This window comes from Fomitopsis serialis, assembly GCF_022376445.1.
Source record: "Fomitopsis serialis strain Sig1Antser10 chromosome Unknown B0H18scaffold_15, whole genome shotgun sequence".
Lineage (NCBI taxonomy): Eukaryota > Fungi > Basidiomycota > Agaricomycetes > Polyporales > Fomitopsidaceae > Fomitopsis > Fomitopsis serialis.
This window is the reverse complement of record NW_025954975.1, coordinates 62,219-75,310: the sequence shown is the minus strand read 5'-3', so window position 1 is coordinate 75,310 and position 13,092 is coordinate 62,219. Positions and strand designations below refer to the sequence as shown.

The window sequence follows — 13,092 nt, the reverse complement described above, 5'->3', positions numbered from 1 at the left end:
TCGAAGCTTGCGCTTCCTGAGAGTATGAGCGGGGTGACGAGTTCCTCCGGCATCGCGCTGATCGTACGTACGCGTTGGGTGCAGCCGGCTACCGGCCACCCGCAACCTTGAACATGCTTCCCTAGATCTCCCTATTGACCGTGCTATATACTCTCCTATAATCGACCTCCAAGAGCCCATTGTGCTTCCTGGTTCAGTGCCATTGACTACCACTACCGAATATTCACCATGGCCTCGGCAAAGATCGCGACTTTGGTCATCCGAGTAAGTCCGGGTTCGACTCCTACCACCATGACGCTGTTACGCTCATCCTTGCGCAGACTCTAGCCAAGCCCATTAGCAACCAGCTCAAGACGCAGGCTAAGCAGTACGCCTTATTCGTCTTGTTCCTGTCTGGATAGGCTCAGGTGTTGCGTACGCGTAGGCATGAGACGTTCAGGACGTTCTGCGTGAACCTCGCGCAGCAGATGTATAAGACCGAAGTCCGACTGCGAACGAACCTCCTGGGTGAACCTGCCAAGCATGTCCGACCTCTTTCTGAGACGAGGTACGTCCGACGCTCTGCTTTTGAGGTATCGCCATGAAAGACTTGTAACCCAGGGCAATAGAGAACGGTGCTAACGCGCTCGCGGAAGGATTCCTCTTCGGTGTAGCAGCAGCATTGATCATGGCTGAAACATGGCGGTCCTCTCGAAATCAAACCAAACGAAGAGATAAAGTGGACGACCAATTGGAAGAGCTAGAGAATAGAATCGGGACGTTGTCAGAGCGGACAGAGTCGTTGCAGAGGATGTTCGAGGAGCGATGGGAGGAAGAGAAGCAGCGGTGTGTCTCGCGTGAGGTCTTTTCGAATAGTCCTCGCTGATTGCGGACTGGCAGAAACGATGAGCTCGCGCGAATACTGGAACGTGTGGTTGAGATCGGCTTGCGCGGTGGCTGGGCCGAATTCGAAGGCACCCCGCTGCAATTACCCCGCATTCAGTTGGCACGGCCACCGTCCTCACCGTCGCCAGCACCTACGTCCACGCATCCGGACGACTCCATCGCGGAGGCAGCGCCCCGCCACTCTGACAGCTCCGAGAACACATCTAGTTGATTCTCATGATTGTACGAACCACTATTTGGAAGGAAACCTCGTGTACGTTCACGTTAATACCTGTGCTCCCATCGTCAATTCTGGCCAATTGTCTGCTGCAGGCAATTGTTCCTTTGCAAAACGGATGGCATACTGAGAACCCTTTCCGTGGTAACAGCGACGACATTCCATCAGCCCACTAATAACTCGATCACTGCGGCCAGGCCAACTGTATGTTCCGGGTGTCAACCCGGTGCTTCCCTCACCGAATGCTCGTTACGAGCGCCACGACAGACCCCGGGCGTCTCCTCCGTACTAACCTCCTCTTCGAAGGCGCGCGTCTATCCAGCTTCAATCTCGTACAGCCACGACGAAGCGTGCGTACGTACCATACGCAGTTGTTCAGCACCGCCAAATGCTTGTGTCGTTCTGATCAGAATTTCTTGCTTAATTTGCTGTTCAGAGAATCGCGTGCCCTGCGTGTGCCCAGCCAACTGACCAATTCTGCGTCTGGGGACACACAGGGCCTTGAAAGCACACGGAGCACCGACTGATGCCGGCATCGTCGTCGCGGCCACACGGAGCTGGATATCCTCGAAAAACTCATACTTGCAAGGGTCTGATGTGTCTGGCCATGAGTCGATGTCAGTCAGCGGGTGAGTGGCTCCCATAAGATTGTTTTGTGTTGACGATCTCTGATGAGTCCTCAGATCTCAACTATGGGTGGTTCATCACCTCCGTGACCCTTGATGGCGCGATATGTTGAACTCTGTTAGCGTTTATGGGTACCATCATCTCCCAACTGCGGTTCGAGTTGCCCGTGCGGTCCTACTGGTTGCACAACCCCGAGTGGCATATGTTGCGGACATACAACGGACGCGCACCCGCAGAGCTCTGTGTACGCCTTCGCGATCTTTGCCTAGATTTGTCTGCTTACTTGACTTGTGTCAGATTTGAGGAACGACTACGGGCTCCATCGATTGCCCGGCCTCAATTTAGCTTAATGTGGCCGCGGCCCGCCCCAACATGAGCGACCTCACCGGTGCAGCCACGCTATTTCGGCGTACATTCTATAACGAAGCTGGCTGTGTACGCACCCGGGGTCAGTCCGGGGTGTGGCACGAGATACCATTCTGCTAGCGCCAATCGCGCGAAGTCGCACCGCTCCGTGTCATTTTCCCGATGGTATGTCGGTGATTTTGTGTTGGTCTTTCGTGTCTGCTCGTCATTTCTGGTGTCATTGTCCGGATCGCCTTTGTACTCAGAACTATCATAGCAGCTTCCCTCTATCCGCAGACTTGACAAAGCTTTAACAAGGTCCAAGACAAGCTCAAAGCAGCCGCATGCTAAGCGCGCAGTCATCGCAGAAGCCCATTGCACAGCATTTACAGATAAGCTGTGATCTCCTCGCTCACTTCTACTAACCTGGCATTGAATTAACGCTTCACTCACTTTCTTGCCATCGGCTATCGTGCGGGTAGAATCTGGTTATTGCCAGAAAAGGTCATGGCTAGGCTCGTATAACTTCACCCTCCACGTTTGGGAGCACAGCAGATATGTCATTCCGCTGCCCCCGCACGCATCGAGATGACGTCCGAGGCTCCGGATTCCCATTACCCGCAGCGAATCTGCTACTGTAGTCGGCTGTGTCTTCGAAAGTGAATGTGTCAACGCGTCTCTCCCTCGTGTTGGGCTCGTGGACACAGTCCGCTGGGGCAGACCGCAACACTAACCTCTGTCGGCATTGCTGGACTCAGCGATGCGTGTACCGGCACAAGTTCCTCTCTAGAGTTCCGCACATCGACTCATCGCACCGCCCCCCGCACGCCTGTCCCTCGCATCCGCCCAATACATAAGAGGTGACCAGTCATCCGTCCAATGTAGACAACTACGCTGTCCCTCGGGATGTGGGGCTCGCAAAGCAATAACCAGCTAGCAATTGGTTATGACCCTCATGCCGAGTTCCCTTGGGACCTCCGTGGCTTCGAGGAGGTCCCTGCATACCAAGTGAGCATCGTCACAATTGTTGGCTTATTGTTCTCCAACTGACACCTGACCAGAATACTCAGCAACCGTATGCAATCTATAGTCCTTCCGAGCACTCAGCTAGTCAACTTTTCGCATTCGGCGGCGGTGGATGGATTCCGCCTCCGTGCCCGGAGGCCGCGCAGGCTTATCCTCAGCCAAATCTGCGTGCGCCAAGTAGCTCGCCCAACTACAGCTTGCTGTCTTTGTCACCGTGAGTTGTTATGTCATCACCCATTTTCATCGGTGGCCTGATACCCTCTATTTCCATAGAGCGACACCATCTCCGTCCACGGCGTTCACCGGGAGTCTTCCGACATCGCCGGATCTGCTGCTGCCGCCCCTGCCTCCGCTCGAGACACCCCGCGTACGTGTCCCGCAGACACCACGGCCCCCTCACGCTCGACGATCCGACGTAGTCCAATTTGAGGTCCGCGGCTCCCTTGGTATTCGCGTGTGCGACGTACTGAGCTACAATGCTCAGCTCGACGCCAGTGAGGATCGCGTCCTGGAGCGCACAGGCGTTCGCCAAATCCACCATGTCATGACTGTGCGTAGGCTCCATATCGCTCAGTGGCGATTTATAACATAGTTTTCCGCAGTGGCCGGGCTATGATCGGAGCGGCCGTTATATCGTCGTCCAAGAGAATGGCTTGTTTATCAGTCGAGGCCGTTTGGCATGGGCTGTCTGCCGGCAGATTAGAACATTTGTACAGTATATTACGCGGGTGGGTCACCTCATTTGTGTATGTAGAGACGACGTGCTGATTGCGGTGAGTAGCGTCATACACGACCATCAGGTCGTAGTAACCAGCGGTGGGCTATCAACGACCACGGGCCAGGAATACGTTTGCAAGACCTATGGCTTGTCTCCATCGTTCACGATGGTAACGTATGGCGATCAGAGATTGAAGCCCATGTCCAAGCACCTTGATGACTATGATGACAGTATCTTCATTTATACGTATCGTATGCTGATTGCCAGAACTATCATGTACATATTAGCCTGCTCCTGGATCTACCTTCGTAGTGTATACATCGCCTTCGAACCTGTCATGTTGCTCTGAATTCTGCACCGAGGCTCTGACCTGTCACGGTCAACTTTATATACTTACATACCTTACATGCTGAGATCATATTTCAGCCGTTATGCAGTACACAATCATCTGCGGCTCCGCATGCTCCTATAACACTGTCCACTACCTCCGAGACCGCGCACGCCGAGGACATGTTAGTAACGAATGATCAAAAGGTCCGTGTGTTCGCAGTATCTGTTACAATCCAGGATGATATAGTACAAAATGACAATCGTTCCAATCCGGACGCAAAGCGATAGCAACAATGGCGGCAGGACTCACATCACAACACAACACCTCTTCAAGAAGGAGCAACAATCGTCCCACAGACTACGCGTACTTTGCACCTCCTCAGCAGTCTTGATCGCACCGCCAGCCCGCCGAATTGTGATAGTATACTCACGATCTGCTTCGCCATCACCCGGTACCGGGTACCACCACTGTAATGTCTGACCGTCGACATCCCAGCGACCAGCAGATGCCTCGACCGAAAGCGCTAAGGGTATAGCCGAGGGGGAGAACAGCCGGTCGTAGGTAGACGTCGATGACGCCTGCACTGACAGGTTTGCGGTCGACGCATTCCGCGATGCGAACGGAGTCGGCTCCTTGGACAGGGCGTCGTCGCTCGTGAGGGTGCTCGGTGTGTCGCAGGTCTGCTCTGCGTAGCGGGACACAAGCTTGTCGCCGGCGTAGTGAACGAGAGGGACATATATCTCCGTGGCCAGCTCAGACCGCGCGCCCAGACGCTCCGGCGAGGGGGCATCTTCTGGTCGGACACGGACGGTGAGCGTGAACTCTGCCTTGGCGATGTTGAACTGGATGTCCTTCGGCACGCCGACGACGGCGACGGGGTATGGGCGGCAGAACGCCTTGACCGCCCGTGCACCGTCCGTCAGGAAGTCAAACGCGTTCTCCCAACGCAAGGCCGCCGCTTCATAGCTGACCCGCAGGGTCTCATCCTCTGAGCCAGCAGCCAGCGTGGCCAAGGACAGCGACGAGGCCGCGGCGCTGCGCGCGGAGACGTTCGGCCCCTTCTTTAAGAGCACCGCGGACGACGCGTCGCTCAGCTCCATCTTTGGGCCCTCACGCGAGCGCAGGTCGTCCGGGCTCCAGAGGCTCAGGTCCTCCATGTTCCACCCGTCGCCCCACATGTGCGAGTTGTCCGGGCAGTAGTTCCAGATGGTGTAGTTCAGCGCGTTCGGCCCGTCCGCGGCGTTCAGGCTCGCGTCCAGGGCCTTCTGCTGGCTGGAGTAGTCGCCCTTGTACTTCCCGTCGTCCGTGTAGCCGTACGCCTTCTTGCTGTCCATGTCGTACGGGATGCCGATCTCGCCGATGATCGTCGGGTACGGGCCGAGGATGGGCGCGTCGGCCTTCAGCACGCCCAGCTGTTCCTGGATGCATTTCCGGATCGCGCTCTCGCCGATCCGGACTGCAGGCAGCGTCGAGGAGTACTTCCCTCTGAGGAGGCCCAGCGCATCGGCGTTGAACCAGTTCCAGTGTCTGCTCACGAGCGTGAGTCCATCGTAGTAGTGAGCGGAGTAGCAGCAGCGCCCTTTGAGCTGCTCATCGGCGATGGACGGGGGTTGTGCGAACACGGGAGGCGCGACGAACATAATCGCCTCTGGATGTGACTGGCGTATGCGTGCGGAAAACGTTTGCCAATGTTCGAGCCAGTGCGTTTGGATGAAGTGCGGAACGCGCTCGCTGTCCGGTGTGCTGAAGTAGTTCGGCTGGAGGACCTCGCCAGAATCGACGTCCCACACTCCATGGAGAGCCCATATGCATGTGCCCAGCTGCCACGCGGGTCCCGCCGCCAGCCCCAGTGCGGATGCACGCCGTTCGGCTCGCTCTCCGGGCTGATCCACACAGCAACGCCTTTGGGGTCAACGGTCTCCGAGCCATCGCGCGAGGGGCCCATGCTGCCGAATTTCCACTTGTCTACCGTCTGCGCCTGGCCCATGCCCAAGCGGAGCGACTGTGCGGGCGTAGGGTACGTGCCCTTCTTGAGTGTGGACGTCTGCTTCGTTGGTACCGTGTTCAGGTCATCGTACCCGCAGAAACCCTCGTACGGCTCGTTCATACTGTCCCAACCGATCACGCATTCGTCGAGCAGGTCACCCGCGTCGCGGATCCGGTCGGCCAGCGCACCGAATGCCGCGACATAGTGTGACTGAAGATACTCCTGTATGTTTTGTCCGTCAAGGATGCATTGCGGGGCGTACTGCCTGCCCGCAAAGAAGAGCGTGAAGAGCGTCTGTGATGCGAGACGCCCATAATTCGTACTCCAAATCATCGCTGGCAATTCGACAGGCTTTGGAGACGAGGGGCTGGGGTACTCGGCATGAACGATAGCCGATTGCGTTGGACTGAAGTGCCGGGGATCAAATCCACACGCAGGAAGTGTCCAGTATGGTGCGCCAGAGCCTCCGGAGAAGCGTGACCACTAAATAGAAGATATTTGAGTGAAGGGCACGGTGCAACCGATGGTCACTGACAATGTCTTGATGTGGATCCATGTACACCTTGAATCCATGGTCTTTGCATTTCCGCAGGACGCGGACGGTGTAATCCATGAATTCATAGTCGTATTTGCCGCTGGTCGATCATTGAGACGCGGGTCCAAATGCGCAGCAGGAAGCTCACTCACGGCCCAGCATGCTCTAATGCTTCCCAAGTGACAACATATCTCAGCATATTGAAGCCCCACCCTCTCAATCGCGCAAGGTGTACGTCGGCTGAGCCGTCCTCGAGATTCAATGGTCTGCCAAGAAAGTCATAGTCGCCGTTCTCTCCAGTCTCCCAGAAACCGTTGAGGATATATGAGGGGCAATCAACTGGTGCTTTGTTATCGCCGGAAAGGTTGACCCCTCTCAGCAAGATTGTTCTCCCGGCATTGTCGACGAAGTGACTGTCGAGGGTATGGATGAAGTGAGAGGGCGTGGGGTTACCGGTCGCCGGCGACACAGAGGGAACTCTAGGCATAGGTAGTGCTGTAGGATACCCAGTAGCCCTCGACTTGTTTTGTGATGAAAGACAGTAAGACAGTGACTGCTGTCAGTGTCAACACCAGTGCCAGATGAGAGCTAAGCTGAAGCGGGCTTTAAGCAGCCACTGCCCGGGCAAGTGGTATGATCATTCTTGCTCACGTGACAGAGCAATAACCCAGAAATGGAATCTTGTGTGGACTCTGGACGTGGTCCTTCAGGCTCTCTCACTCACAAGCTTCACCTCCGCGACTGTCTAATCTCACGACACATACTTCTGACAGCCATGACAAGAATTATAGGGCACTTAAAGACCATCCAGACTCTTCATGTCAGTGAAGCCTGAGGTTTGCTGCGTGTTCACCCACCTCCTCAGGGTTGCGGGCCTTCACACCACGGAGCATCGTGCAGTGCTCCTAGAACGGTACCGGTAGGCAGTTTCGATGCTATTCTTACATTCCAGGACATCAGTATATTTTTGACGATCTTCTTCCAGCCAGGGGTGCACTTCCTCAATGTCCGCTGACACCGTGACATCGACGCAGTCTATACGGTGAGCTGCAGGGGGTCGTAACGAACTCGGAGGTCGCTCGATAGGTACATTCATCATTCTGCACATTATCTGTGCTTATCCCTGTATTCTTCGCGTTAGATTTTGTCCAATGTCCAAAGTGAGCAGACGAGTTGCAGTACTAATCAGCAAATCCGCTGGACTGTTTAATCCCGTCCAAACCCGTCTGAAATGCCCTATACAGACGGTTCAGACACGAGCTATCAAGCAAGTGGATTCATGTCTAATGCGAGGCACTGTTGTACCCATCAGACCACTCCCCGTTCAGGACTCCAGATACACCAGACGCGTCAGTGACGCGCTGCACGCCAGTCGAGACGGAGGGCGGGTTGGGAGGCAGAGCCTGAGTGCGACACCGAGGATATTCTGATCACTGGAAAGCATACTTGAGATGTCCTAGCATGGACTGACATCATGAAGGATACTGTTTTTGTGTCAGGACTAGTTCTGAGGGGAGCTCGTACTATGCGTACTGCAAGTATGCTACACTTACTCCTAGTGCTAGTACTAGACCTGCTTATCGACTCTGCCAATTGATGTTGAGTCTTTGGACTCGTTCCGCTTGATCTGGCCGCTGTAGAGGCCAATCTACTGCTAAGTTGCTCACATTGCGCAAGGGATCCGGGAACAGGTTGCGGGAGAAGAGGCATTCTGGCATGACGTCACGCGTTTCATTACTCCGTCCCGCGCGGCGCGCTACGCGACTAGGGAGGGTAGGGCGTCTCGCTCGAGACACTCCTTACATCGCTCGCTCGCACATCTGGCTACTGGCACTGCGAAGGCCACGACCTAAACTCAGGCTCACTGTGAACTGTATATCTCACCAGAATGGAGAATGCTGCAGAGATCCATTATCCCACCTTTGAGTCGACAGAGTCTATCCACACACACAACTTGAACGACCACTTGGACAGTGATGGCTCTGCAACGTTCACAGCCCACAGACTCTCGCCCAGCCAGGAGCGCAAGCTCGTCGACTACCTCGAAGACCACCTCCTCGAAATCACCCGCAATTACAAAAAGCGGTACGCCCTCCTCCACATCCCACATCCCACCACTTACCATGTTGCAGCTCACATCCCTCGTCTACGCTGCCCACCCTCGCTTCCTACCTGACTGCGGTGCACCCACTCCTCGCGCTCGTCCTCCAGATACCGCCCGCGGGTCCATCCGCGTCCTTGCGCACGTCTCTCCTTCTCCGGCTGACGGGCGAAGTCCTGGAGTCTATCGCGGGCTACAGACCCGACGTCGACACGCTCCCCCAACTCCTCCAATGGCTAGACGATCTTGACAAAGGATGGCTCACCGTCCTGTGGGGCCAAGCATGGGACTCCGTCGCACATGCAGGCGTCGATGTCGACACCTCTTCCAGCCCGAACACAGGCGGCGGAACGAACAGTGTAGGCCCGGGCAGTGTCGGCGGGACGCCGTCCGTAACCAGACCGACCGCACGCGCCTCCGGAGCATCCTCATCGGGGGCACGAACCGCATGGAGGAGTGGCTAGCAGACATCGACGCGACCGACCAGAACTTCCAGGCCGCGCTGGAGACGATGGGGCTGCAGATGGGCTTCAACGACCTCTTTGCGCGGACGCTGGGCGAGATGGGTTCGTTGGATGGGTCGATGCCTGTCGACCCTCATAGGATGGCAGAGACGTGCTAGCTTCTCGGTCCTAGGACGTTTGACGTCTGGGCTCGGGAGTGCGCCGTGCTCAATGGGCTATATGCGGGCATGTATGCTGCCCGCCCGCATGGAACATCGCTCCCTCTGCGACCCTCACGCCTCAGTTCCAGTCTCAACATGGTTCAACGGTGCCTCCCTCCCGGCGGGTAACTTAGCCCCTGCGCAGAATGTCGCCCCGCATAAGGGCTTCATCACAGTCGCGCACCGGGATCAGTACCGTGCTCTCGCTACGGCGCAAGAACCGTTCCAAGTGGTGTGATTATCAGGACTATAGCTACATGTACGAATGGGACCTGTGTAGTGTATGCTCTATGTATGTCACGTCCGAAACGCGCCGTCCGCTGAACTCCCAGAGTCACTGCGATCCGCGCCCTCCTCCCGCCTAGACAGCCTTCCCGTGCGTCGTAGTGCTCTTGTTCTTCGCCTTGTCAGCCGCCTTCGCGTGCGCCGTCCCGCTCGGCCTCGGGACAATCGTCACCGCCGTGTTGTACGGGCTGTACGACGAGGGCATCTCCTCCAGCTCGGTATCCCCAGCCTTCGTAACCTTCGTGCCCGACGAACCCGAGCCGACGTTCGACACGTCGTTCACCACCGTCCCGCCGGGCGTCTGGATGCGCTCGTTCGTGGCGGCGCGTTCGGCGAGGTACTTTGCGAAGCGCGCGCTGCGTTTGGACGATTTGGTTTGGTGCTGCGCGTGCGAGCGCGGGGGCGGCGGGTCCTCGTTGTCCGCGCTGTCCGGAGCGGCGGCGGGGGCGTGGTTCTGCACGACGTAGCGCCGCCCGAGGAGGGTTTCAGGGTCGTTGCGGAGCCGCCAGGGCGTGTGCGCCGGGAGTGCGGTGGGTATGACGGGAGAGGAATGGACCAAGGGCGCGAGGAGCAATACGGCGAGGAACGAAGACTTGAGGGAAGGCATTTTGCACGGGGGATGAGGCCGGTAGAATAGGGTAGTTTTGAGTGCGGTAGACGTCGGACCAGCCTGTCTGGGAGCGCGGAGGACGGATTAAACGAATAGTATGGTAGAGAGAGGAGGCGGGCGCGTTCTGCGGGGCGCGAGACGGGCAAAGCCAACCACGGCCGATGCCGTGACGCGCTCACGTGGTTCCGTCACTTCAGCCTACTTGCGCCCGTCGCGGCTTGCTGGCTTCAGACCGTATGGATCCCGCACTGCGATATGGGATCAATCCTATGGACATATAGTGAAGAATGTTGGCTTACGACTATTGCCATGCTCGAGACGCTCGGCTCGCTTCTGAAGGGCCTCATCGCGGACGGTACTTCCGGGCTTGTACTTGACTGCGTCTCCGCGCACGAGACGTTTCGGACGCGATACTTTGCCCTTGACAGCGCTGAGAAGCTCCAGGCATTTCTGCATGCTCTGCTCTGCGATGTCTCTCAACTTGAACGCCTCGTCCTGTTCAATAAACGCGACCGGAGCACGGTAGGACAGCCACAAGTACACGACGATGATTTTGTGCACCGACTCCAACGTCTGGAGCGCATTTTGCTGGTCGGCGGCTGAGTCGTTCTCCGTTACGGCGCGCACTGCGGATTCGAAGTCCTCGAGAAGGTCCGCTTCCCGCAGGACATCCTTCAAGCCGACATGGAAGTCGTCGCAGTACATGCGCGACAAGGCGCGGAAGGCCGTTTGGGCAGCCACATCAGAGACGGGCACGGGCGCGAGCTGGAGGAGAACCTGGTCATTCATAGTCAGGTCCGCCTGTAGGTCGCCCAAGAAGTCGAGTCTGAAGCGCAGTTTGCGCACGTCCTCGAGCTCGCAAGTGGGGGGCAGCTTCGCCGCGTAGTACAGCACGTCCACGATTGTTATCGCCGCAGCGTCTTGCGGGAGCGCAGTGGCCACCGCCTCGAAGACATGCCCAAGCGGTGAGATGCGAGCCTGCTTGAGGTGCGTGATCGGCGCCGCGATGGCACGGCGAACATCGGCCAGGTCAGTTTGGTGCAGTGTCGTGACGAAGCCGCCAAGATTCTCATCACCGTGCAGACCGTACCGTCCTGCGCGACCAGAAATTTGCTTTATTTGAGAGATTGATAGTGGCCTTCGTCGGACACCATCCCATTTGCTAGCTGCTTCGAGTACGATGCGTTTGATCTTCCTGAGTCGAGACATTAGCTTCTCGCTGCATAGACAACGACTAAAAACACACAGGTTCAGACCCATTCCGATGGCGTCACTACCCACCAACACGTCATACCCACTACCTTGCTGGTTAAACAAGGCAGCCTGTTCGCTGCGTATCTCCGGAGGCAGACGGCCGTATGCGACCGCACACTGCATTCCGGTCGACTCCTCGATTCGCTGCTTGAGGGCGAAGATTTGTTTCCGAGAAAAAGCTACAACGCAATCACCCTTCTTGACCTTGCTCAGATCGCCGTGGAGGCTTTCGGTCTCCACTCGGAGGGGGGTGAGGCGCTGGTAACGGTTGACCACCACTTCGTCACCAGTGTCTTGGAGCAGTCTTTGAACGAGTGGGACAGCTGTCTCCTCGCCACAGAGATGCACCTCCGCGGCATTCACACCAAGCAGGGCGCGAAGCCAGGCGCCGCCGCGCTCAGTGTCGCCTAGCAGCTGGATTTCGTCGATGACCGCGACATCGTATCTTTGCGAGGTAGGTATCATCTCCACGGTACAGCTCAGAAGAGTTGCGTGTTCATCGACAATCTTCTGCTCATCGCCCGTGACCAGATTGCACGCCCTCGCGTACCTCCCGTCGCCGCTTTTCCGAATGACTGGCTGGGAACCGACATCAAAGGTGCTCGAGGGGTCCTCGTCCACCTCTTCCTTGTTGACCTCCGCACCAGCTGGAATGATTTGACCCTTGTTCAACCGTTCCCAGATTTCGTGGGCCAGCAATCGCAAAGGCCCAGCATATGCACCCGTCCTCGCCGCGGCCAACGCCCTGAGAGCGTTATGTGTCTTCCCGCTGTTGGTCGGACCAACGTGCATGACGATCTTACGCGGATGGGAAGAACGCGTGATAGAGAAGACCGAGGCGGGCTTGGACAAGTCCGCAGCTTCGAACAACTCGGAGAGCTTTGTGATGGTGAGAGGGGCGACAACGTCCTCGAGCGCGGCCTGCCCTGCCGAGTTGTGCGCCCACTCGAAGAGCAGCCTCGTCAACCACCTGTCGAGCATGTCGGACTTCTCGATCGCAGGCTGCGAGAGGTCGTCCGCGATCCGTGCCAACTGTTCGTCGTCGTAGTCGAGAGCAGAAATGACCATGTTCTTCTTCACGGCAGCGGCGAAGCAGGCGAGCATTCGTCCGATGTCGTCCTGCGCAAATCCAAAACTCTCCAGCCTGTACGCCAAGCGTTTCTCGCCGACCCATTGCTTGACACGGTCTGCGAGGTGGCCCTCGACGCTGCCAGGCGAGACGAGATGTGACTGAGGGGGTGGTGCTGTGGTTTCTTGGATGGCGGGGAACCGAAGTGAGACGCATGCGGAAACGCTGCGGGTCTTGTAGGCAGTCTGTCTTTGGAGGCTCTAACACTGTGGCCTCGGCTGAATACCCTCTGTACAACAGAGCTAGGTCGGAGAAGGTCATGGTGACAGCGAAAACATATCGTGTAGCCGAGTCTGTTCATACCGCCCAGTGCAAACTGGGATTCGGCTTAAGCTCCGGTGCTGCACTGCCCTAGAAGTCCAGAAACAGAGTGCAGTT

The 13,092-nt window shown here is 57.0% G+C and overlaps 6 protein-coding genes across 6 annotated transcripts; 4 read left to right on the top strand and 2 right to left on the bottom strand.

Annotated features, from left to right (window-relative positions):
* The first annotated feature begins 77 nt into the window (after positions 1-77).
* Positions 78-1,189, top strand: B0H18DRAFT_116833 (OPA3-domain-containing protein). Its single transcript, XM_048035867.1, has 5 exons — positions 78-264; positions 321-367; positions 425-547; positions 601-825; positions 880-1,189. Exons 1-5 carry the CDS (start codon positions 229-231, stop codon positions 1,094-1,096), a joined length of 648 nt encoding a protein of 215 aa, XP_047896288.1. The 5' UTR covers positions 78-228; the 3' UTR covers positions 1,097-1,189.
* A 2,275-nt stretch (positions 1,190-3,464) lies between these two features.
* On the top strand, positions 3,465-4,034 carry B0H18DRAFT_872753 (uncharacterized protein; the record flags this gene model as incomplete). Its single annotated transcript, XM_048040250.1, has 3 exons — positions 3,465-3,650; positions 3,703-3,832; positions 3,901-4,034. Coding segments are annotated over 3 exons (450 nt in total), but the record flags the coding sequence as incomplete, so codon positions are not given.
* Positions 4,035-4,303: 269 nt separating this feature from the next.
* On the bottom strand, positions 4,304-7,273 carry B0H18DRAFT_991578 (glycoside hydrolase). Its single transcript, XM_048045070.1, has 4 exons — positions 6,824-7,273; positions 6,672-6,771; positions 6,044-6,619; positions 4,304-6,023 (listed from the first exon to the last, which is right to left on the bottom strand). The coding sequence occupies exons 1-4, from the start codon at positions 7,156-7,158 to the stop codon at positions 4,455-4,457; spliced, it is 2,580 nt and encodes an 859-aa protein (XP_047896286.1). The 5' UTR covers positions 7,159-7,273; the 3' UTR covers positions 4,304-4,454.
* A 1,286-nt stretch (positions 7,274-8,559) lies between these two features.
* B0H18DRAFT_872669 (uncharacterized protein) lies at positions 8,560-9,394 on the top strand (the record flags this gene model as incomplete). The annotated part of the gene is made up of 3 exons (XM_048040247.1): positions 8,560-8,756; positions 8,804-9,086; positions 9,131-9,394. 3 exons carry the CDS (start codon positions 8,560-8,562, stop codon positions 9,392-9,394), a joined length of 744 nt encoding a protein of 247 aa, XP_047896285.1.
* An 87-nt stretch (positions 9,395-9,481) lies between these two features.
* B0H18DRAFT_116787 (uncharacterized protein) lies at positions 9,482-10,443 on the top strand. The gene has a single exon (XM_048035861.1). It carries the CDS (start codon positions 9,720-9,722, stop codon positions 10,356-10,358), a length of 639 nt encoding a protein of 212 aa, XP_047896284.1. The 5' UTR covers positions 9,482-9,719; the 3' UTR covers positions 10,359-10,443.
* On the bottom strand, positions 10,396-12,778 carry B0H18DRAFT_116780 (P-loop containing nucleoside triphosphate hydrolase protein). Its single transcript, XM_048035860.1, has 3 exons — positions 11,578-12,778; positions 10,631-11,526; positions 10,396-10,579 (listed from the first exon to the last, which is right to left on the bottom strand). The coding sequence occupies exons 1-3, from the start codon at positions 12,687-12,689 to the stop codon at positions 10,530-10,532; spliced, it is 2,058 nt and encodes a 685-aa protein (XP_047896283.1). The 5' UTR covers positions 12,690-12,778; the 3' UTR covers positions 10,396-10,529.
* Between the last annotated feature and the right edge of the window lie 314 nt (positions 12,779-13,092).

Coding starts and splice junctions, on each gene's coding strand:
- B0H18DRAFT_116787 (XM_048035861.1), top strand. CDS start 9,720: ATGCTCTATGTATGTCACGTCCGAAACGCGCCGTCCGCTGAACTCCCA.
- B0H18DRAFT_991578 (XM_048045070.1), bottom strand. CDS start 7,158: ATGCCTAGAGTTCCCTCTGTGTCGCCGGCGACCGGTAACCCCACGCCC. Junction 6,772..6,823: donor GCATTAGAGCATGCTGGGCC/GTGAGTGAGCTT, acceptor ATGATCGACCAG/CGGCAAATACGACTATGAAT. Junction 6,620..6,671: donor TGGATCCACATCAAGACATT/GTCAGTGACCAT, acceptor TCTTCTATTTAG/TGGTCACGCTTCTCCGGAGG.
- B0H18DRAFT_116833 (XM_048035867.1), top strand. CDS start 229: ATGGCCTCGGCAAAGATCGCGACTTTGGTCATCCGA. Junction 265..320: donor TCGCGACTTTGGTCATCCGA/GTAAGTCCGGGT, acceptor ATCCTTGCGCAG/ACTCTAGCCAAGCCCATTAG. Junction 368..424: donor CTCAAGACGCAGGCTAAGCA/GTACGCCTTATT, acceptor GCGTACGCGTAG/GCATGAGACGTTCAGGACGT.
- B0H18DRAFT_116780 (XM_048035860.1), bottom strand. CDS start 12,689: ATGCTCGCCTGCTTCGCCGCTGCCGTGAAGAAGAACATGGTCATTTCT. Junction 11,527..11,577: donor ATCGGAATGGGTCTGAACCT/GTGTGTTTTTAG, acceptor GTCTCGACTCAG/GAAGATCAAACGCATCGTAC. Junction 10,580..10,630: donor TCTCGAGCATGGCAATAGTC/GTAAGCCAACAT, acceptor CCCATATCGCAG/TGCGGGATCCATACGGTCTG.